Genomic DNA, 25,810 nt, shown 5'->3' on the forward strand with positions numbered 1-25,810 from the left:
TATACCCTCTACAGGGTGATGGAGGGTTCATGGGAGTTTGCCCAACCAGTCCACATGTGTTTTGTGGATTTGGAGAAGGCATTCGACTGTGTCCCTCGCGGCATCCTGTGGAGAGTGCTTCGGGAATATGGGGTCCTGGGTCCTTTGCTAAGGGCTGTCAGGTCCCTGTACGACCGAAGCAGGAGCTTGGTCCGCATTGCCGGCAGTAAGTCAGACTTGTTCCCTGTGCATGTTGGACTCCGGCAGGGCTGCACTTTGTCACCGGTTCTGTTCGTAATTTTTATGGACAGAATTTCTAGGCGCAGCCAGGGGCCGGAGGGTGTCAGGTTTGGGGACCACACGATTTCGTCTCTGCTCTTTGCGGATGATGTTGTCGTGTTGGCCCCTTCAAGCCAGGACCTTCAGCATGCACTTGGACGGTTTGCAGCCGAGTGTGAAGCGGTGGGGATGAAAATCAGTACCTCCAAATCCGAGGCCATGGTCCTCAGTCGGAAAAGGGTGGCTTGCCCACTTCAGGTTGGTGGAGAGTGCCTGCCTCAAGTGGAGGAGTTTAAGTATCTAGGGGTCCTGTTCACGAGTGAGGGAAGGATGGAACGGGAGATTGACAGACGGATCGGTGCAGCTTCTGCAGTAATGCGGTCGATGTATCGGTCTGTCGTGGTGAAGAAAGAGCTGAGCCGCAAGCTCTCGATTTACCGGTCAATCTACGTTCCTACTCTCACCTATGGTCATGAGCTTTGGGTCATGACCGAAAGGACAAGATCCCGGATACAGGCGGCCGAAATGAGCTTTCTCCGCAGGGTGGCTGGGCGATCCCTTAGAGATAGGGTGAGAAGCTCGGTCACCCGGGAGGAGCTCAGAGTAGAGCCGCTGCTCCTCCACATCGAGAGGGGTCAGCTGAGGTGGCTTGGGCATCTGTTTCGGATGCCTCCGGAACGCCTTCCTGGGAAGGTGTTCAGGTCCCGTCCCACCGGGAAGAGACCCCTGGGAAGACCTAGGACACGCTGGAGGGACTATGTCTCCCGGCTGGCCTGGGAACGCCTCGGTGTCCCCCCGGAAGAGCTGGAGGAAGTGTCTGGGGAGAAGGAAGTCTGGGCATCCCTGCTTAGACTGCTGCCCCCGCGACCCGGCCCCGGATAAGCGGAAGATGATGCAATGCAATGCATCGCGAAGGATATGGCTCCCATAGGTACAGTGGGTTTAAACACCTCGTTAAAACTCTTGACAAAATATACTGTGCCATCACGACCATATTTTTCCTAAAATTCGCACAAAACATGTCGGAAAAAGGTAGCTGCTGAACTGAAATCTCTTCAGCACTTTGCAGCCACATCTGGTCTCTGGTTAAGTAGGACGATTGACCCATACTTACTTTGCACTACATTGAGGCTTACTTTGCACTACATTGACCCATACTTGAGGCTTACTTTGCACTACATTGACGATGAATGGAAGCTGCGCAACAGATGCCTTGAGACGGCATATTTTCCAGTTGATCACACATCAGAAATGTGTGCTCAACTGGAAAATCTGCGTGGGAACTCGCACAACAGCGATAATGTTGTCAAAGCTGCACAGCTCAATGGATGGACACAGCAGCTGTGTTTTGGACAAGTACTGCGCCTTGCAATCGGGAAGGGCACATCAACTTAACAGACACAATGCAATAAAACATTCAATAGTCTCATTAGGGATATCTAGGTGATGAGTGGCTGATATTCTTTCTGTGTTTGTTTGTAGGCTATGTGTCCTAAACGATAATGTCTATATGTTTTTATATTACCTTTTTTTTAAATATTTGTGCTGATGTTCTTATTAAGCACTGTGTTACATGTGTTTAAAAAGGTGCTATAAATAATATTTTGCTTCAGCACACTAAATAAATACTGTGACAACAATAAAGAATACTGTTCATATAGCACCTTAATGATTCAATGTGCTTGATGTTACAATGTGAACTTCACATAACAAAACAAAACAAAACAAAAGAAACACATCTAAATAATCATTCATTAATGGTAATTGAGGTAAAATGTTCAATTAATCGTGATTTTGATTATAGGGCATATCGTCCAGTACTATAGACTACCATGGCCTTGTCAGATCCTTTTATTTAGTTACTAAAAAGGAGAGTTAAATGCTCTGAAGCAGGATGTAAATATGAAACTATATGGTACGTAATTCTCTGCACAAAGCAAAGAGTTAATAGATGCACGACAGCCTAATCGCTGGAATATAGCGTGGGGCTTGCTGAAGCTAATGGGGAATCCAAGGCCTCCTTTATCCTTTCATGCAAGCTTAGCTTGGCCTGGCATTAAGAGTAGACACAAGAGCTTCTGATGACAACAGGTGTAATGATTTCGTATTCACCAACCAGGCCTCTTGTTGTCTGCATGGTCCAAGAGCTGTCTGATGGCTCAAACACTGACATTGCTTACTGGAAAACTGGGTAGGTTGGGGTTGTCTTAACGGTCCAAGGGCTGCCCGAAGGCTCAGACGCTCAAATTGCCTACTGGAAAACCAGTTTGGATTTAAATATAATTTGGGTATAATAGAAGCTTAGAAAAGAGAGGTTTAATGCTTTCGTAATGACCAATTTTAATTAGTCAATATACAAATATACACCTTTTAATGTTATCTAGCTTACCATTCCAAATGAACTGAAAATATTTCTGTTCACAAAAGTTCCCCTGGAGTCGGTAAAGCCATAAATAGATATGTAAACGGAGATATTACTGAATAATTAATCTGAGTTGTTTCCCGATAATTGGATAGATGTTTCTCTCTTCGCAGTTTTAAGATCTTATCTATTTTACATTTTTTTATATATCCCCAATAATACCTATGTTCTTAGCATACTTACCTGGATACAAATACCTACACTATAAAAACACCAGAGAAACAAAATGACATCCCTCCCAAAGGTATCAGTTTCCCGCTTCCTGTTCTAAGTCACTGCCTCTCCCCACATTCACACAACCCCCCCCCCTCTCCCTCTCTCTCTCTCACTCACTCACTCACACACAAGCACACACACGCACACACACGCACACACAATTATTGTCAATATTCAAACTTGAAGGGCTATAGTATTTTAAATTAATTCTGATGAAAATGGTCCAAAGTGAACTTTAATTGGGTCATCATTGTTTGCAATAAACTAATTGCAGCATTCTAATTCTTAATTGTGGAATTGTTGGAGTCCATTTGGAATGTTAATGCAAGAGACAGCTGGTAAGCGTGTGTGTGAATGTGTCTTCTGGGACCAAGTCCAAATCGGCCCAGAGCTCAGTTTCTCTTTTTCTTTTTTCTTTTTTTTTGCTCTCTCCTATCCCCCTTCTCTCTTTCCCTCGCTTTCCATTCTATCCTTCCTACATAATTGATTTCCTTTATTTTCTCTTGCCTCTCACTTTCCCTCTTCCCTCTCCTGTCTCTCATTGTCTTCTTTCTCATTCTCCCTCAATGTCTCTACCTTCCCTCCTCTCAGTGTGTGCTCCCTGAACCAAAGGAACCGTGTTGTAGAGCAGCGAGGGCAGAAACACTGAGTGTGACTGAAACACTGAGGGAGAGAAACTCAGTGTGATTATCTCCAGGCCTCTGCACGTCTACTTAGTCTCCTCTCCCATGTAGCCTCAGCTGGGCTTCAGAGCACTCAAAAAGTAGCCCGTGTAATCGCCTAGGCCTCATTTAACCCCATTACCATATGTCATGCACACTTTTCAGAAGGGGATCTTACATTCATTAGGTATAATTAAATTGAGGGGGTGCGGTCACAGTAAAACAGAAATGTACTGCTTTTTAGAGAGGAACGCGAGAGGATTTTGCTTGTCTCTTCACTGGTAATGTGTGCTGTATCACCTTTTTTTTCAGTTGTCCTGGATAACCTCTGGGACTTTTTTATATTTAGAGAATGTTTGTTTTTCCCCAATCTCAAATAAAATTTTGGCCAGTATACGTTATGTGTTTGTTTGTGTGTTAAACTGGATGCATGGATATGCACAAGAAGATGATTCAAGTGTGGGAGAAAATAAGTAGGAGACGAGAGTTACCCAAGAACTTTGTAATATTTTATGATTGCAATAATAGATTTTCCCAGAAGTGATTTCTCAGACAGCTGCTACACAGGGCATAGTCAGATGTGACATCATGTATGCTATAGCCATTATTGTTGACACACTGCAGATAGTGACATTTTTTTTTTTTTACCAGTTTCTACATTAGCATTTGGCTCCAGTGAAGCACACAGTTTAATATCTCAGTATTTTCCGTAGCACACAGTTTAATATCTCAGTATTTTACTTTATATCTCTAAAATAGGGTATTCTTTCATTTCTGTAATGATTGAAACATTTTGATGTGAAGAGCCCAACTGAGAGCGTGAATTTATTTCTTGTTTTCAGACTTCCATACCTTCAAAACTTTTTGTGAACGATTGATACTTTAGAAAGCAGCACTGTCATTTGCTGAATACCAAGCAAACATTATATGCTGCAGCGGTCTGGCCTCATTTCAACTTTTTAAAAAGGTTTTCCCTCTCTTTCAGGCCTCCAGTCATGTCCGTTACCATGTCCACATTCCGTTTTGGACAGCATATCATCAAGGCCTCAGCAGTGTTTCTGCAGACAGAGTTGTCCTTCGCCCTGGTCAACAGGAAGCCTGTGGTCCCTGGACGTATCCTTCCATTAATACTTTAACAAGCTCTAACTGGGGATAAAAAAGAGGAAATGACTGAACCATCCTGAACCTCAGCCTAAAAACAGGTAAATTACAGCACTCTCACTCTTTTTCTCTCTTTCCATCACTCTTTTTCTCTTCTCGTCACCCTTACCAAACAAACATAATGTTCCTGATAGAGCAGTTCAGTTACCACCCCTGGTTGCTGGGCAACAGTTTGTCTCTTTAGTAAGGTGGATGTGACCTTAACACCCGGCCAAGTAAACAGCTATTTACCACAAAAACACAGAATCTGGATAATGGCTGGTAGAAAGTTTAGTTTGTGTCACAACAGAACCTTAAGTCTGATGATTGCCTTATAATGGATATGTATAGGCAGAGTGGAAGTGGGGTCACAATTTGTAGTCAACTCTGGCCTGAAATGCCATCTCTTTGGGTGCAAAGCAATACTTTTAGCTATTAATCATCATTTTCAACCATGCAAACGTTGCATTAATTAGCATTTCCATCACTTATTTGCTTGAATGGTGTGGTTATTCTGTTTTTGGAATAATAATTAGTCCTTGGTTTTGTGCTTGAGTTCCTAAAGTGCTGTTCTGCCTTGCATAACTTCTGTGTTTAGAAATGTTACTGCATTATTGGGTATTGCTGAATAATCCTTAAGTCACTGAGAACTATATTCTCAGGGTCTTGGGTCATGTGTAATATGTTACCATTATTTAATCACACACTTTTCCATCTTGCATGGAACATTTGGAATAATGCCTTGGATGGAAATGTACTGATTCTTGAAGCTTGTGCGTGTGTATGTTTGTGTTTAGTGCTTGATCTGTTTGTTTCCATACTACTATGTGAGTACAGTCACTGTCTGTGTTTACAATCACTTTCTGTGTGTCTGTTGGTGAATCCACAACTAGTTTTGTTGAATATGGATGGTTACATTATTGCCTCTGATATTTGAGGTAGACAGGATGAGATAGGCAGTGCTTGGGGTACATGGGTGAGATCTGATATTTAACACATTACAGTGCTCTGTCTGCCTGCACTTGGACCTCCCAGGGATATAGTTGGATAGTTTTCCAGAAATGCTAAAATGGAGGCTCCTTTGTGTAATATGAGAATTCCTGTGCCTTTACACAGTATGAATTAATCTGTGGGAATCCCAACAGACATCCATGAACTCCCACTATCTCTTTCTCTCTCTTGCTGTCTGTAAGCATTCCTTTTGCTACCTCTCTGCTCACTTTCTCCCTTGCTTTCCCTTCCTTCTCAATATTTTTCGTACACAGACACACACACACACCACACACACAGAAGTTGGTAGCTGACATGCTGCATAGCATATGTGACTTGACATGCAGGTAAGACCATGACTTCACTTGGAAAGAACATATTGGCTTTTTCAATGATGTTGGGTAATGAGAAAACGGGTATCGCTTCCAGTTGACGAGATGGACATTTTGATGAAATATTTCAGGGAGAAAATGTCTTTTATGATGCTGTCATATCTACGGTGTTTCCTTACCTGTCATTGTATTGATTGAGCACCAAAGTAATGGGTTTTCAGGGTAAATTATCAAGACAAATAGACATTAGCTGTCAGAGAGAGAGATATTTTGTATGGCCCTACCTTTTACCAAACATTGTCCTGTAATTCAGTTAAAAGTACTTTATTTTGCTTCTAGATGCAGTCTGGGGCTTTTGCAAATGAAAAAAATATTAAGACCTCCTGATTATTATGTGTATAATCTATAAGTAGATTTACAATCTACGATATAGATACTTTTTCTATGAATTTTCAATTTTGAAAGTGAGTGCTTTAATGACATGGGACACAAATTAGCACACATGAATGTACAGTTTCCAGTACAGGTTCAATTACCCTTTTATGCTCCATAGCTCCACTTATACAACCTGTGGCCAAAGATTTTAATTATTTTGTTTGCACACAACTGAACATAGCTAAAACTGAAGTCAAGCACAGCTCCTAGACCAAAGACATGTGCCATCCATGCTTGTTTAATGAGTGGTAAGTTAAATTGAACATGTTTCTGTGTAATGGGTACTTATAATGACCATTATTCAATAAAGCAAAGCTATGTACAAATTTCAATTACACCCAGGTCGAGAAAGCAAGGAAATTGTACTGAAATTGCTTTGTAGGAACAGATTTGACCAGCATTCCTACGACATTATTTTGTTGAATGACATTTTTACTCTGAGATATGAAGCTTATTGATTACATCCAAATGCCAATTCATAAGATTACATGACAAGATTTTCTTAACAGTGATTAGACAAGAAATCATGAAGAAAATGGAAACAGCTTGGTAACCATTTCATTAGCCAGTGTGGATTTTTTTTAACACGTGCTGGAATTTAGCAGCAATGCTCTAGCTCAGCGCAAGGATTAAAAAAACAACTGTAAAAAATCATGTAATGTTAAACCGCATTTATCTACCTAGCTTCCAAGTCATATCTGCAGTCTGCCCTGTTTTGAGAGAGAGGTTCCACAGTTCACATGCTCCATGGTCCCTGCTGGAACTAAAAACTACCTTTACACACTAAGCGAGTCTGCATTCTCAGCCTACTGATATCGCTAAATTGCTTCAGCCTTTTAATCAGTATTGAAAAGATTTTAGTAGCCTGTTATTATATGCCGGTGTTGAGCTAGGCCTATACCTATACCAGTCGACACCCCAAGCCATTTGGTCCTACACAGTGCTATTGCCAATTAGTCAAATTTATCAATGAAGGGTTTAGTTTTGTATATTTAGGCGTAGAAATAATCATGTTCTTGTAAACTTTAATCACAATTTTGATTAAATAAAAAATTAAGAGAAAGCAGCAAACAGTTAGCAGACATCCCCTTTCAAAATAGCAGTATACATTATGTAAGCCATAAGCCTTTTATAAGCCTTTTGTTATAATCTGGTTAAATATATTTAAGCTATGTTTGAATGGCTATCCAAAGCAATGAAATATCAATGACCCTCTGGGAAGGCTGTTTACACAAGTTTCTGAATCCATCTAAAGGTCAGCAAGATATGTTCATGTAACAATGTTGATCCTGCATATGAGGTAAGGAGCACACCAGGCTCTATGGACTTATTGTGATGAGGATAATCAATAGTTGTAGGGGGCTGTAATCAGGGATATATTGTGTGAATAGAACTAGTGGGGAATTAGTTATAATGTTAAATAGTACCTAATTTGTCACAAAGATTTAGAAGAGAGGCGATAGATAAGGAAACTTATGATGAATGTAAGGATTCAAGGTTGTTGGCACAGTGGCCCCGAAAAGATTATTGATGCCGATGTGTCTAGGAGGGGTTACAGTGTACTCTTTCCAAGCAATTCAAAGTACGTCATTCAGCTGTCTTGAAGGACCATCTACAGACCACTGGTAATCTACATAGGACCGGTCATCCCACCAAGTTTAGCTCAAGTGATGACTAAAAGATGCTCATAAATCTCTCTATGAATCCCAGGATAACATTGAGCGATATACAGGCCACTATTGCCACAATCCAGAATGTGAAGAGACTTCACAAAACTGTCCTACATGGGAGGTCAGGAAGGAAGAAGCCTCTGCTCTCACAAAATAATTTCCAGACACAATTGGCATCTGTCAGACCATACCTGGGTAAATGCCAAATCTATTGTATAACAATATGCTCTTGACAGATGAATCAGAAGTGGAGTTGTTTGCTCGCAATTCCATACTTCCTCCTTTGAGCAGAAGAACTTCATACCATCATACCTGTACAACATGTAGGCAGTGACATTATGGTTTGGGGCTGCTTTGCTGTCTTGGGGCCTGTCCAACTTCCAATCATGTAGTCAACCATATTGTACAAAAGCCATTTTTAATGGCTTATTTGCTATAGCACAATGAATATCCACTGCTGAAATGAGGAATATCTTTGAATATTTAGCTATATAAACAGGGTCCGAAATTAATACCTGCCAAGTACCTAATGTGGGTAAATTTTTCGTTTGGCAAGTAAATCTCAGAAGGCTATCCATCACACCGGGTAAATGTTTGTACCAAAATTTTAATTAAATATCCGGCATGATGGCTCAAAGGAAATTACTCATGTTTGCCAGCCACATACTGTCTCAAGTGCTCCTAGTTTCGCAGCATTGTTTACGGTTCAGGACATCAGCTACTTGACATCACTCACTTGCCACCGGTCTGCTGCTATCTACTGTTCATTAAATAGCTGTTATGTGGTGACATTTACCTGGGGTAAGCCAACCTTTCAAACGTAAACCCATCGACGAAAAGGAGGGTGAATCACATGAAAAAATTTAGTTTTTTGAGAAATAGAGGTTTGGAGATAATGGAGCTTCAAAGCAGGGATTTTTTTGGCTATAGAAACTCTTGGGCGGGCCGCCTAAACAATTTCTCAGCCCGCCCAAGAAGAAAATGACGAAAATACATTGACATTTTTGAAAGAATGCGGTGCTAAGGAGCGAAGTTGGCTGGCCGATAGTCAATCTGGTCTTAACAAACTTGTTCTTCGGATCTTTGACAAAATTATCTGGGAGCTACTATCTAGCGCCGTAGTAAGATAATCGTTTCTGTACTGACAGTGAAATGGTAAAGATATTTGAAGCGAGAGAGATCTCCTAGGAGACTGTGAATAATTAGACAGGTAGCTAGATAATGGGTTCATATTTTGCCTGTGAAAACATAGAAAAGGGCAATGACAATGAAAACAAAATGATATGCAATTGTTAAAGGCATCTGTTTATATTGTCTTTTAGATAAGTCTTTTTCATTTTTCTACATTTGCACTAAATATGGCATAATCAAGTTACTTAACCTCTCAGAGTAAGAGACCACAAATGGAAACCACGTTACCTAGATGAACACAAAGAAAAAAACATTTCACTGACAAAACTTTTTTATAAAATGTAAAGAGATATTTCAGTAACCCCCTGTAACTGCTTTATACTATTCAAGTAAGTTTTTAGTTTTGGAAAATGGATTGTAAACTAGTGAGCCAGTGACTGAAGCTGGGGTAGAGATGCTGGAGGTTGAGCAGGCTGAGGGACAGCCGACAGGGGTTGGAAGACAGAGTGGCCCTGAGAGTAGTGCGACTGACTGAACCAATAGAGACAGCTGTGAGCATGGATTTGATTTAGGGATTACAGGACTAATATTCTGACCCATGAGCATCTACAGTATACATTCTTAATATGAGTGTAGGTAGTTTTAAAGCCTTTAAATTATAGGGGCTTTATAATGTATTTATTCAATAATTTCACATTAAAATACAAGTCAGGTATTACTAGTTTTCCTATTAGTAACCTCTTTACCCCCTTCTTTTAGCCAACTGGTTGGAAAACATAGGCCAAGTGGATTTTATTATGAATAACTTAAATGTAAATGATTTCATAGGAAATGGATATCTGTAAAACATCCAAAACCGTATGACATGTAATTTTGTTGATGGGCTATTCTCATAACATTTTGTTGCCACAATAATTATATAGGATTAAAGCTACATCTAAAATGCTGAGTGTGTATGCAATGTTTGCAGGGCCATCTTCATGGGAATTCTTTTTTAATTTCAAGAAATTGGCTTTAAAATAACAAACATAACCTTGGAGAATTTGTAAAATTTCAACAAACTTTTAAAAATATTAATGAGATAGGGAGGGGCCAATTGTATTAAATGATGGGGTCAACGTCACCTAGCCATGCCCCCTAACCACGCCCACAACCTAAGCCACCTTTTGATCCAGAAAAAAAACACTGCAAGAGGCTGCCTACAATATGATGCTGAGACTGAGTTCAAAAAAGCTGAAAAGGAATGTTTTGAGTGGTCTCTTAATTTTAACCCTTCTGTTGCTCACTCAAAACATTCCTTTTGACCTTTTTGGAAAGAAAAAGGTGCAGTGGCCTCTTAATTTTGTCTGGAGCTATATATTAAAAGTGCCATCTGTTACCAGAATGGGTAGGTTGCTATCAGGTTGAAAATACATAGTTAGCTTGTTTTACAAAGCTAGATGTTGCAGCTTAACATAATGGTTTAAATAGCTAAATTAAAAAATAGGTACAGAAGCTAGCCAAATTACTAATTTCAGGTTGCTGTTCCTGACCTCTATGAATGCACACGGCTAAATTATTTATAATAAGTACAGTGCAATAAGTCTCAATAATAGTGTTAAAACGTAAACAATGATAAACTATCTACTTTTCACTCAGTCTGGAAGTAACGTATCTATCACTTTAACCATCAGTCTTGTGGCTGTGGCTGACAACAACCATGTGTAGGCTGTTCATAAAAATGAATTGTATGTATAGCATTTTCCCATCATTTTGGCAGATTTACTCATGCTTATTTCTTAAGATTAACTCATTTCTTTCTCCCTTTTTTTCTTCTCAGGCAACATTCAGGGAATAAATATTACTTTGTTGTTTCATTACAATGAAATCTAAAGACTGCTGATATTTAAGGATTAGAATCCCACCTGTTACTGCTCTTTCTGAAAACCATCTTTATTTATTTTGTTGAATGAAAAAAAATCAATAGGGTTCTGATTAAAGAACTTAATATATTGATTCTATATTTACAGTACATTTGAGGGGATCCTTATGAAGTGCAATTAACTCTAAGGCACCATCATTACCCTTTTAATCAGTGTCAGTGATCTACCTACCTCTTTTGATCCAGTTAACGTCTCAAGACTAAGTCTCAGCAAGTATGAAAATTATAGACAAATTGATAAATATAATATCTCGGTCGCTCTCCTACTGTACTTCACAGATATGAATGGGTAATCATGTTGTGCGTTGTTGTCATGTAGTTTTCCTCCAGGCGGAACATGGCTGAAGGTCAAGCTAAGAAAGATGGATTATAGCTTACAGCAGCGTAAAACATGCCCACTGCATAGCCCTTTAGGGCCCCTGGTACAGCTCAAATGCCCATGTCACTGGAATGCAAATCTCTCTGACAACCCAAATCACGCCCTTTGATTAAACATCTCCTTTCTGGATGAATTCATTAGTGAGATACTCAGAATAGTTGATTACATAGATCTTGTAATCCTATTAAAATTCATAATTAGCCATTTTGTCTACTTTCTGATGTAGCAAATGGAAAGGGAGAAAGAGCTGCGATTAGCGCTGCACAATGATCTCTCATTATCGTACAATCAAGCAACACACATTACTAGAAACACAGACTGGGATTACCACTGCATTTTGGTATTGTTCTGGAAATAGCCTCTAGGTAACTGCTTGGGAGCAATGTTGTCATTGTTTTAAATGTCAGTGGATGACATATATGTTGTTCACATTGTATTCAATGATCAAACAAATGTGACAGACATCAGAGGTTGCACCAAGAAGGTCAATGGTTTCTTTTAAATTAATCTTGCTTTGTTTCTACTGCCAGCTTCTCCAGAATCACTCAGGTCAGAGTTCCTGCTTTAACAGTCCCAGACCACTGCGGTAGGATGAATACACTAGTCTCATCTGAAGACAACACAACTATATAACACCCTCTGTTATCTTTGAGTTGGGGGGGGGGGTTGGATTGGAAAACATTGCATGTCTTGCATTTCTTCTTAGAGATTTCTTGATGCATATTTGTAATAGGCTAACTGCCCAAAAAAATAAATAACGGTTAATACCATCTATTCAGTGTGTAACGTGTATTTAATTAGCTCCTTCTCAACCTGCGAGCTCCTTATGAGACTTTTATTTCGTATTGATTTCAATCTGGTTTTAGGCCTGGGAACAGTACTATTTCTGCAATTACACTGGTTTTAAATGGTATTGTGAAATCTCTACCCGAGAAATTTGGCTGTGTTGCTTTTTATGTTGACTTGTTGATCCAATGGGTTTGATACAGTTGATCATTCAATCTTATTGAAAAAGTTGTCTTAATTGCGCCTGGCCAAAGACACTATTTTCTGAATTACGTCAATGATATAGGCTATTGTGAACAAATTTATTCGTTCACAAAGGAAAGCCGCAGGGTTTAATTTTAGGTTGTTTGTTGTTCACTTGGTACATTAATGATGTCTGTAACCCTGTGAGAAATTGTGGTTGCACTGTATGCTCATGCTCTTGTACAAGCTGATGCATACCAACTGTCTAATTTCCAGCAACGACAATTCACTAGGGTCATAGGCTGGTACTAATTGCAAATAAAAGTATCTATTGTATATGCTATTTTCTTTGTCACTTTTGGATGACCCCAAAATTACTACCCTAAATGTTTCTGTTATGGAATGTATGCCTTTCTAAAAATAGCATCCCTTGGTTAAAATTTTGTTACATGAAAATGTAGATTTTAAAACATGTTGGTTTTATTAAAATCGGTTTATTTTACAACATTATTTGCCCCATCAGCCCATATAATGATCTCTTCCAATCTCCAACTGATTACCTACACAGGTTTTTTTTTATGTCATCAAATTGTATTATATTGATGGAAGAAATGCTGTGAGTTGATTTGGCCTATGACACTATATTGACAACAGCATTGTTGAACTTAACGTTTTTCATCAGGTAAATTGCCAGGCTAGCATTAGCGTAGCAGCACTGGGAGCTACTTATAGTTAGCTATCCACATACAAAGCTAAACAATTCGTATAATAATGTGAATAAATCAGTTTACCTGTCTAAAAGAAAAGGTGCTGAATCAGAGTTGAACTTTTTTTTCTTTGCTCCTTTTTGCTACCTCCAGGTGGTATGCACGTTCAATAATGCCTCCCCAAAGGCGATTGGCTAAAGATTGGCTGTATTGTAACTACCCGAGAAACATTATGCAGTGTGGGATTCCAGGGGCGTGGAGCTGTTTGTTTGCTAAACTTTTCTAGCAGGGCCTCATTTTACTTAGACACCATGTTTATATAGACACAACATTTGAATAGATATCAGATTACTAGATCTAATCAAATATTTACAAAAATGTGAGGGGTGTACTCACTTCTGTGAGATACTGTATATACACGTGTATGTATGTACGTATATACATTTAAATAAGGGGCTGGGGGGGTATAATGTGCTAATGAAAACGACATGCTTTTTGTGGGCACTTAACCACTATATCATATTACAAATACAAATATAGATAACACAAAAACAGTTTTGAGTAAAATATCTCAAAGAACATAAAACCATATAGAGTGGGGAGAACAAGTATTTGATACACTGACGATTTTGCAGGTTTTCCCACTTACAAAGCATGTAGAAGTCTGTAATTGTTGTCATAGGTACTCTTCAACTGTGAGTGATGGAATCTAAAACAAAAATCCAGAAAATTACATTGTATGATTTTTAAGTAATTCATTTGCATTTTATTGCAAATTATTCATTTGCATTTTATTGCAAATTATCTATGACATAATTATCCGGCCCCGGATAAGCGGAAGAAGATGAGGATGAGGATAATTATTTGATAGATCAGAAAAGCAGAACTTAATATTTGGTACAGAAACCTTTGTTTGCAATTACAGAGATCATATGTTTCCTGTAGTTCTTGACCAGGTTTGCACACAGTGCAGCAGGGATTTTAGCCCACTCCTCCATACTGACCTTCTCCAGATCCTTCAGGTTTCGGGACTTTCAGCTCCCTCCAAAGATTTTCTATTGGGTTCAGGTCTGGAGACTATCTAGGCTACTCCAGGACCTTGAGATGCTTCTTACGGAGCCACTCCTTAGTTGCCCTGGCTGTGTGTTTCGGGTCGTTGTCATGCTGGAAGACCCAGCCACGACCCATCTTTAATGCTTTTACTGAGGGAAGGAGGTTGTTGGCCAAGATCTCGCGATACATGGGCCCATCCGTCCTCCCCTCAATACGGTGCAGTCTTCCTGTCCCTTTTGCAGAAAAGCATCCCCAAAGAATTATGTTTCCACCTCCATGCTTCACGGTTGGGATGGTGTTCTTGGGGTTGTACTCATCCTTCTTCTTCCTCTAAACACAGCGAGTGGAGTTTAGACCAAAAAGCTCTATTTTTGTCTCATCAGACCACATGACCTTCTCCCATTCCTCCTCTGGATCATCCAGATGGTCATTGGCAAACTTCAGACTGGCCTGGACCTTATGGGGGACCTTATGTGCGCTGCAGGATTTTAATCCATGATGGCGTAGTGTGTTACTAATGGTTTTGTTTAAGACTGTGGTCCCAGCTCTCTTCAGGTCATTTACCAGGTCCTGCTGTGTAGTTCTGGGCTGATCCCTCACCTTCCTCATGATCATTGATGCCCCACAAGGTGAGATCTTGCATGGAGCCCCAGACCGAGGGAGCTTGACCGTCATCTTGAACTTCTTCCATTTTCTAATAATTGCGCCAACAGTTGTAGCCTTCTCACCAAGCTGCTTGCCTATTGTCCTATAGCCCATCCCAGCCTTGTGCAGGTCTACAATTTTATCCATGATGTCCTTAAACTGCTCTCTGGTCTTGGCCATTGTGGAGAAGTTGGAGTCTGTTTGTTTGATTGAGTGTGTGGACAGGTGTCTTTTATACAGGTAACGAGTTCAAACAGGTGCAGTTAATACAGGTAATGAGTGGAGAACAGGGTTTCTTTAAGAAAAACTAATAGGTATGTGAGAGCCGGAATTCTTACTGGTTGGTGATCAAATACTTATGTCATGCAATAAAATACCAATTAATTATTTAAAAATCATACAATGTTATTTTCTGGATTTTTTTTGTGTACCTATGATAACAATGACAAACCTCTACATGCTTTGTAAGTAGGAACACCTTCAAAATTGGCAGTGTATCAAATACTTGTTCTCCCCACTGTATGTCTCTCTGGGGGGAGGAGCCAGAGTAACTCTAATCCAGTCGTCATATCAAGCTCAACTGAAACCCCACTAACTGTTACAGACAGCAACATTTTGCTAATAGTGTCATTTAGAGCAAACAGTCTTCACACTGTTTGTTGACTTTTTCAGGGATAAGAATAATACTAATAATAAATAAGCTTCTCATGACTTTCAACCTGCAGTGTTATTTAATGGCTATAAATCCTCTTCCAGCAACTGCAGGATATTAGTCAACCCACACATAACTACTGTATACTGTATTCAACCGAAGATCAAGTGTTGAAGCAACTTTTCCATTGATTGTTACATTTTCCTCTCTTCTTTAACTGATCAGTGAATATTTCCGTTGGCTTTAACTGAGGGAGGGCAGGGTCTTTAAAAACACTTAGAATTATGTTCAGATTTGTTCATATTCATCTTGGTCTTTTATCTGCAAATGTACTGTATTATCACAGAACAAATGCCAAAAACAGTTGAAGCTATGAACTCATGGTTTTGCTGGAAGATGCCCAAAAGCATATCACATGATATAAAGGGAGGTTTAGCAGGTTTGTAGTAAAACATATTAAAACATTTTGAGCCCTTTATTGGAATACAAAAATAAAGAAGTCTTATTGTTATAAGCACTGCAAAAATCCCATTTAATCTTTTTCACTAAAACTCCTTTATCAGATAGCCAATTTATCTATTGTATCTCTGTCTTAAAATGTATAGTAACTTAGTACAAATCACAAATTAAGGGAAAAAATAAAACCAATCTGTGATTACACTGCTCTATGATCCGTCTCTCGCTTTCCCTCCCCCATGCTGATAGTGCAAAGAAATGCTTAGCTCTTGGCAATTTGTAGCCCCTCATGTCCAGTCGGCTGGCTGCATGGATCACTGTGCTTCCATGCCGGCAACCATATGAGATAAATCAGGTCATTGAGTATTCTGAGCTGCAGGAGGCCCAGAGCATCAACCTTTTTTATCTGTCTTGTGTTTACGTCTCTGTCTGTTCATGGCTCCACAGCCTGCTGGGAATCATGCTTCCAACAGGACCCGTTTAGAGGGCCCCAGTGGCGGGCAGTGCCATGGCCAGGATTTGGGTAGACGTGACAGGAGACGAAGGGTTTGAATAATACCAAGATTTTATACTTCTTCCTAGTATACTTTTCATCCGATGCGCACACACATACTATACTCTAGGTCATGAAACACTTATCCTATCAGGCATGTTTGCCCATTTATATCCAATTAAGGTTGCACATTTTGTTTCAAAGGGACCCACTGCACAAATTAATATTCTGCAAGGGACAAATAAATCAAAAGCTTAGCGTTTTAGAAAATCTTGTTAAGCGTGATACAGTATATATACTGGTTTGCTCTTTCCCTCTGGCAGATTACTGTGTACGGCACTGGGCAAATTAGAGTGGTTGCTGCCTCAAATCTTAGTGTTTTCAATGTACAGACATAAATAGTTGTGCCCTTCAGCAAGGCATTCCTCTTTTCATTTTTTATTTTACACTGACACAGACCAATTTGTAAGTCACTGTTACTAATAAGACTGTCTGCTATCTTACCAAAATGTAAATTACTAAAACATTTTATGTAATTGACCAGCAATCAATATACAATATAGCTATATGCTTCTCAACCCCTTTTGGCTAATCTAAGATGCAGTATGTTATTCACTGGATTTTAATGTCCCTATACATTATTTTTTATTGGATTTTAAATCGTCACTTGGCTGATATAATATCTAATATATTATGGTGTATTTATTTGTTACAGATTCTTTTAGGTATTTAAAAGTTAGTTGTCCTTTTTACATTACAGAAACGCTTTGAAATGAAACAGTGGCTCTCAAATATATTCACCCCCATTGAAGAGGTTTTGCCACTGATCTACACAAAACATCCATAATGTCAAAGTGGAAAAAACTAAATCTGTGAAAGTGTTCTAAATCATTTAGAAATATGAAACAGAAAATAACTGATTGCATAATTTTTCACCCTTTTAGCTATGACACACCTAAATGAGCTGTGGTGAAGCGAGTTATCTTTTTAAGTCATGTAATTAGAATAGGCCTATGGCAAATCTTAAGGAGTTAGTCTTTCACAGCTGATCTGGGAGACACTGTGTGTACTACAACAATAGCCCAGGTGCTTCACACAAGTTCCCTTCATGGGAGTTTTGCAAACTGAAAGCCATTGTTTGAAAAAAAGCATGTCAAGCTGCGTAGTCAGCGCAGCTCTGTGTAACTGAGGAAGATCTAAAAACAAATTCCGTGAAAGTGATAGAGTTGAAAGCTATGGCCAATAATATGGGTAAAATACATTTACTGATTTTCTCTTTATATACAGATTTACACGCACCAGTTTGTTATTAGCACACATAAAGGCTTATATGTTTAAGTAGTCTTATCTTTTTGATCCAATTATTTATTCTCACATTATATTGCAACGCCTCAACACTGGCAAGTTCTGGCATACACCATCTTCAAGAATTGGTCACATAACTTTTTAAATCACTAAGCCTCCTTTTGCACTGACCTGATTGGCTGATCGGTTGGTCTAGCCCTACCTTTGACCTGAGCCTCAGTTTATGGAGTTAGATGTGTCTCAGTATTCGTAAATATATACCCGTGCGTATATTCATCACAACTCACCAAAAAAAAAATTTAATTGGAAATGTGAAAAAACTACTTTGTAAATAAAAACATTATGTAAATATGTAAACATGTTTCACAAATATAAATAACATTTGTGATTATGTAAAAACATTTCACAAATAAAACACAAATCTGTTAAACCTTTTCAACTGTTGTTTAACATTTACATGTGTTGACTTACATTTAAAAATCGTAAGTTTATTTATGGATCTGAATTTCACCAATGGGTAATACAACGCCGAGCGTGTTTTCGACTTCAGGCAAATAACTTAAGCACAGTTAGTTATGTCAGCTTACATCTGGTTGGCTAGCTAGCCAGCTAGTTGGCTAATGTAGCTTAACTCAAGTAATGAAGGTATCTATAACCTAGGGTTGCCACCTGTCCTGTATAATACGGTATCGTCCCGTATTGAAAAATAAAATGCATTGTCCCTTACAGAATCAAAACGGGATGCAATTTGTTTCGTGCACACCCTACTTTAAGCTCGGATTGTTACGAAAAATAATAAAACCAAGTTTCATGAAACATAGCGGAGAAGTATCCTTCTCCGCTATGTTTCATTAAATATTTAATCAGAATGACAGGCAAGTTGCCTGTCACTGAACGTCATCGTTGCCCTGGTTATGGAGACTCAGACGCACGGTAACATCAGCAGTGCGGTTCTTCTAGATACACAAGTTGACAGTTCTGTAAGCAGAAGATACGACCTTCCGCATGCACAAGCTGTGTGTTCGTGTGAGAGAAATGTAACCCATATCCCACATGGTGGAAAGTCAAGACACTTTTATTTATTTAGCACATTTAAAAAAAACAGGAGTTGACCCAAAGTACTTTACAGTCGAGGCAGATGGATTAACAACTGCACCAAAACATGTATATGTGCAGGCGCTAGAATAAATGTTTTGGACAGGCTTTTGTTGCCATGGAAGGGCACATTTGTCCTACTTATCAACATAGAATAGTAAGTAAAGCACAACGGACGGAATGCAAATAATCTTTGCATGCATGGCTTGCTGAGGCTATATACTAGCAATATACACAGCTGTCCATCAAATTTGAAAGCTTTAGTAACTGCCATAGTTACACATTTCTTGTTGCTTAGTGATCACATCACTTAAAGCCCATCTTCGATGGCATTTGCAGATGAAGGCAAGAAAGCTAGTCTACATTACCAAAAGCAGATTAAGGCAAGAGAGCCAGCCTACATTCCCAACATTAATTGGTGAATTATATTATTGGGAATCATCTTACCCAAACTATTTTTGGGGGGCAAAGAACTCTTGCAGGGCACAATTAATGCCCCTGTGTCACCGGGTCTGTATTTATGATTAAAGGAATAATACATAAAAGGCAACAATACATAATATAATACAATAGTTCATATAATACACAGAGGGCAAGACTAAAATGGAGAACACTTAAGACAACTAAAATTATGTATAATTAAAGTAATATAATAAGAAGTTAAGAGGAATTTTATAAAACCAACAACAGATTAAAACAGTAAGAGGACATTAAATATAAGTAATGAGTGGACTTGACGAAAACCGAGGGATAACCTCAGACTGAAATAAAAGCAACAGAAAAAGCTGGGTCTTTAAATTTGATTTAAAATTGCAATGGTGGAATGGGACTTAATGTGGGATGGGAGACTATTCCAGAACATGGGAGCAGCAACAGACAAAACTAGGCTACCCCATCCTTCCTGTAGCGTGGGTTCTTGCTTCTTCCATATATACCAAATCGTTTATTTTGAAAGACCAAACATCTTGCCCATGTCTATGATCTGATGTTTTAATGCTTAATATAATTGATGCAACTGTTCTTTACTCTTATCTACTCTATTTTTGATAATGATGCATAAAAGAACAAATTGGTGCATAGAAATTCACCCAAATGCAGGGAATGAGGCATCTGACACTCTCATTGGGGAGAACCCCCAGACTTCGCTTCATTTGTGTCTCCCGGGTTTGGGGCCGCTGGCAAGGTGTCCCTTATTTGTCCACATTGAAGGTGGCAACCCTAATCAAACCCCATGGCGTGACTGACTAGATAACAATATGTTGTTGACTTGCACAGCTGCATTTGGTTCATTCAGTGTGAGTCTTGCACATCTAGCTAGTGTTAGTGGTTATACAATTGTGCTCAGTGGTTTGCATAACCTGGCAGAAATTATGCAATTTTGGCATTGATTATGAAAATATGACTGATCATACAAAAAAATATTTTTTTATTTAAGGATAGTGATCATATAAAGCCATTTATTATCACATAGTTGTTTGTCTCCTTTTTAAATCATAATGATAACAGAAATCACCCAAATGGACCTGATTAAAAGTTGACATAACCTTGAATGTTTGGCCTTGTTACAGACACAAAAGGTGACACACACAGGTTAAAATGGCAATTAAAGGTTCATTTCCCACACCTGTGGCTTTTTAAATTGCAATTAGTGTCAAAAAAGGTGAAGATCCTGGAGTGGCCATCACAGTCTCCTGACCTTAATATCATCGAGCCACTCCGGGGAGATCTCAAACGTGCGGTTCATGCAAGATGACCAAAGACTTTGCATGACCTGGAGGCCTTTTGCCAAGATGAATGGGCAGCTATACCACCTGCAAGAATTCGGGGCCTCATAGACAACTATTACAAAAGACTGCACGCTATCATTGATGCTAAAGGGGGCAATACACATTATTAAGAATTAAATGTATGCAGACTTTTGAACAGGGGTCATTCCATTTTGGTCTTTATTGCTATGTTTTGTTTTATGATTGTGCCATTCTGTTATGACCTACAGTTGAATATGAATCCCATAAGAAATAAAATAAATGTGTTTTGCCTACTCACTCATGATTTCTTTAAAAATGGTACATATATTACCAATTCTTCAAGGGTATGCAAACTTTTGAGCACAACTGTAATTACTCATTGACAGTAGTGAATGGAGGATGACATCGGACATTCTCAAAGCAACGTTTATATTTTTGGATACATTTCTTTAGGAAACATTATTTCTTAATATAACAGTGAATCTTATGACAGTAAAATGTATACCATTATATTTATTGTAACAAGGATACTCCAGTATGTACTTACTAATTTGCATTCATGGGAATTTATTAAATACAGAGTATTTTGTACAATCATACTGACAACATGATGTCAAACAAAGGTTCATAACAAAACATTATAAAAATGTAATAATAAAAGCAATATTAATAACTATACAGTATATTTTTTATAGTCTCCTCTCTGAGAAATAATCCTTCGTTTCGGATGACTTGGTGACTTAGAAGTTCAATGACGGGCCATCATTTGGTAGTGGTGGCAAAGAGGATGGTCGTTAAAACACGTTGTTGAAAAAAGCGGGACGTAGAAGCAGGGTAATGTCACATGATTGATAGATCTTCTTTGTGCAATTAAGTAACAGTATCAAATCAATGGTAAGAACACTGATATTTCAGGTACTGTAGAAGTCAGCAGAGATTACTACATTATAGTTCATGCATTTAGTAACTTTAACACTCTGAATATTAGGGAATGTCATTCTAAAAATACTTCAAAGGAACTGAAGAGTGTTCACCTATTTCCTTGAGGTTTGGTGTGAGGGACATTGTGAGGAGACATTGACACAAGCTACAGTAGAAGGGAAACAAAGAGAAATACAAACACATTATATTAATGGTTACTCTTGATAAAAAGATCCAATATTCCAGTTTGTTTTAAACTTAAATCATCTTGGAAACCCTTCTCAAATAACATGTGAGAGCCAGAAGTGCACTGAGTGTTCTGCAGTAGATATAATTCTATCTCTGATTGGATGTGTGATGAAAGGTTGACAAGTGGCCACCAATACTTGCCAAATAAAGAGCACATTCACTTCTAACAAACTAAAGATGTAGATGGACCGTGATGTTGGTGTACTATCACTCTGTACTTACACACATTCTAAGGACTAACACATGCATACAGTTTTCCTTTTACAAACAGTAACGTTAGCACGATGTGCAAGACTTATCAAATGAACCGAATGCTGCTGTGCAAGTCAACAACATACCGTTATCTAGTCAGTTGCGTCGTCGGGTTAGTTACCTTCATTACTTGAGTTACAGTAGCTACAGTAGCCTGCTAGCTGGCTACTGGCAGATATAGGCTGACATAACTAACTGTGCTTAAGTTAGTTGCTTGAAGTCGAAAACACGCTTAGCGTTGTATTAGCCATTGGTGATGAACTCAAATATTGTTATACAAATAAACATTATACATACATTTCAGGAAAAACATGTCCTAGCTACCTATACCTGGGTCCAGTCCGGATATTCGATAAATCCCACCAAGCGAGCCCACGCACCACGCACACGAGATTTTGTCGACCGAAGGAAAATGTGAAATATTAAACAAAAATGTGAATATTAAATTCAGATCCGTAAATAATGATTTGTAAATGTAAGTCAACACTTGTAAATGTTAAGCAACAGTTGTAAATGTTTTACAGATTTGTGTTTTATTTGTGAAATATGTTTTTACCTATTCACAAATGTTATTTATATTTATGATTATATGATTAAATATTTACAGATAATGGTTTTTATTTTCAAAATTATTTTTTTCACATTTACAAATCCTATTTTTCTTTGAGAGTTGTGCAGAGCAGAGCTACAATACGAATATATTGCAGAGCTACAATATGAAGATGCAATTTGAGTGCAGTGTAGTGCAGCAAAATCAGTAACCAATGACAATGTGTAGGTGGCTTGATGGATGAGATGAGTGTAGTCAGGTTAGTATATGTGGATAGATTGCTATATACGGAGGGACACAGCAATTGAATTAATCGGCTTAAGACCCCAGTATCCTGGGTGAGACATTTCTTTCACAGGTGCTTCTGCCGGACCTCTACTCTTACTTGTGTTATTAGAGTTATTTCTGCTTAAAAAGGAATTTTACTGTTTTTAGTACACACCCAAAATGTATGGCTTTATATCTTTAGCGATGCAGGAAACATTTATTGTTCAACAAATATTCTCAGAACTATATTTTGTCTTTCAAAAACATTTGACAACAGTCTTTTTTTGACATTATACTTGTTGGGATGATGAAAGCAGCTGAGGAGAATGTGGGCTACTTTTCCTGTCAGTCTGTTGTAGGCCTATAATCAAACACTTTTGTAGCCCTTTTTCAGCAGATCTGTTTTGGTTTACCCTGAATTTCTTCCTGCCTTACAGCAATGGCATGGACTGTTCCAGTGGTGTTTGTTTCTCATCATTCTATGTGTGTCTCTTATGCAACAGTGAATGAAACTTAATTTATCTATTTCTAAATGTTTCAACATTTACAAATCTTTTGTTTTCTTAACTGGGTTGACAGATAAGTGAAAAATCCCAAGTTAATCAGGGGCAAGACATAATGGCCAACTGATCAACTGCCAGTTACCGACCACTGGGTCTGTCTGTCTTTGTGTTGTCATCCAGAACAATGGGGAGCCCACAGACTTTGTTGTCCCAGACGGCTTGAGATACGGCTTACTTTCTTGATTTGAGATTCTGTTTTATAATTAAAAATGTTGTCCCTTAAGTAAACTCCAGATGTGCTTGTGAACCTGTTAGCATTTTATTTGCCACTGAGAGATGCTGTAGACAGCTAGCCATCTCTAAATGACCAAGTCATATTTCTATTAGTTTGAACCCTCTGAATGTTTCTGTGGACAAAAGATAAAGTGGCATCTGAGCTAAAAACTGTAGTACTCATTTTACATGGACACAATGTGTGTCTAGCCATTTATTATAATTAAATTTGATGTGCATGTTCAAAACACATTCCCCTCCCTGCTACCTTGAGACTTGGGATTTTTGGCTGATTTTCCAACAGTTTTAAACAGCTGGCACAATATTTTTTTTCTATAAAAAAATTTACTCACCGACTAATGTATTAGGTACACCCATCCAGTACTAGGGTGGACCTATTTTCCTCCAGAATAGTTCATATTCTTCAGGGCATGGATTCTACAGTTTTGGATGTATTCCAAATGGATGTTGGTCCATGCTGATGCAATGGCAACATGCAGTTTCTGCAGAATTGACCAGATGTAAATTCATGCTGCGAACAGCCCTTTCCATCACATCCCAAAGATGCTTTATTGTCTTGACAGTGCAGGCCTCTCAAGTAAACTGAAATGGGTATTGGCGAAGCAAGCACTGTTTGTCCACTTCTCAATTGTCCAGTGCTGCTTGCCTACTGGAGCCGCTTCTTCTTGTTTTTAGCTGATAGGAGTAGAACAAAGAAATGCCATTCTCCACATACAGTGTTGTTATTTGCCTGTTTGTGGCCCGCCTGTTAACTTGTACAATTATTGCTATTTTCTTTTGGCTTCTCTCACCAATGAGTTGCTTCTGATGGGATGTTTTTTGGATCATCCTCAGTAAACCCTCGACATTGTCATGTGTGACAAGCATAGAATGGCTGGGTTTATTTAGAATATTAGAATTGGTACAATCATACCATGCTCAGAGTGGAAAGTAGTCAAACCCATTTACTTTCTTCACATTTTCTTGTCTTAAAGGCTTACTATGTTTTTTTCTTCAATCTATAGACACCTAATAATTTCAAAGTGAAAATACCTTTAGAGGAATGACATACATTTTTTTATTGAAAGTAAAAAACTGAAATATCCCATGTACATACAGTTGTGCTAAAAATTTTTGCATACCCTTGGAGAATTGGTAATATATGTACTATTTGTAAAGAAAACATGTGAGTGAGTGAGCAGGCAAAACACCTGTCTTTTATTTCTTATGGGATTCTCATTCAACTGTAAGTCATAACAGAATGGCACAATCTTAAAACAGAACATGGCAACAAACCAAAACATTTACAGACACAAAGTCTGCATACCCTTAGTTCTTAATACTGTGTATTGGCCCCTTTAGCGTCAATGACAGTGTGCAGTCTTTTGTAATAGTTGTCTATGAGGCCCCAAATTCTTGCAGGTGGTATAGCTGCCCATTCATCTTGGCAAAATGCCTCCAGTTCATGCAAGGTCTTTGGTTGTCTTGCATGACACGCATGTTTGAGATCTCCCCAGAGTATATATCGATGATATTAAGGTCAGAAGACTGTGATGGCCTTCACCTGATGGTTTTTCTGCTGTCAACTTAGCCTTGTGCTTAAGGTCGTTGTCATGCTAGAAAGTCCAAGAGTGTCCCATGTGCAACTTTCATCCAGAAGAATGCAAATTGTCTGCCAGTATTTTCTGATAACATGCTGCATTCTTGCCATCAATTTTCACAAGATTCCCCGTGCCTTCAGAGCTCACACACTCCCAAAACATCAGTGAGCCACCACCATGCTTCACAGTGGGGATGGTATTCTGTTCACTATGGGCCTTGTTGACCCCTCTCCAGACATAGCACTTATGGTTATGACCATAAAGCTCTATTTTGGTCTCGTCACTCCAAATTACAGTGTGCCAGAAGCTGTGAGAAGTGTCAAGGTGTTGTTGGGCATATTGTAACCAGGCTTTTTTGTGGCATTGGCGCAGTAAAGGCTTCTTTCTGGCAACTCAAGTGTTGGTATTGTGCTCCTTGAAACAACCAACCCGTCTTTTTTCAGAGCAGCCTGTATTTCTCCTGTGGTTACCTGTGGATTTTTCTTTGTAACCCAGCCAGTTTTGGCTGAAATCTT

The 25,810-nt window shown here is 38.7% G+C and overlaps 1 protein-coding gene across 5 annotated transcripts in view; it reads left to right on the plus strand.

Moving 5' to 3' along the window:
* The window catches only part of fhit (fragile histidine triad diadenosine triphosphatase), a 343,560-nt gene that overhangs the window by 126,162 nt on the left and 191,588 nt on the right, over positions 1–25,810 (plus strand). For all 5 annotated transcript variants that reach the window (XM_013138295.4, XM_013138296.3, XM_013138294.3 and 2 more), the window contains one exon: positions 4,544–4,671. In XM_013138295.4, coding sequence (XP_012993749.2) covers positions 4,554–4,671 — 118 coding nt within the window. In that variant the 5' untranslated portion in view covers positions 4,544–4,553. The remainder of the gene's footprint in view (positions 1–4,543; positions 4,672–25,810) is intronic.

This window comes from Esox lucius, chromosome 17, assembly GCF_011004845.1.
Source record: "Esox lucius isolate fEsoLuc1 chromosome 17, fEsoLuc1.pri, whole genome shotgun sequence".
Classification (NCBI taxonomy): domain Eukaryota; kingdom Metazoa; phylum Chordata; class Actinopteri; order Esociformes; family Esocidae; genus Esox; species Esox lucius.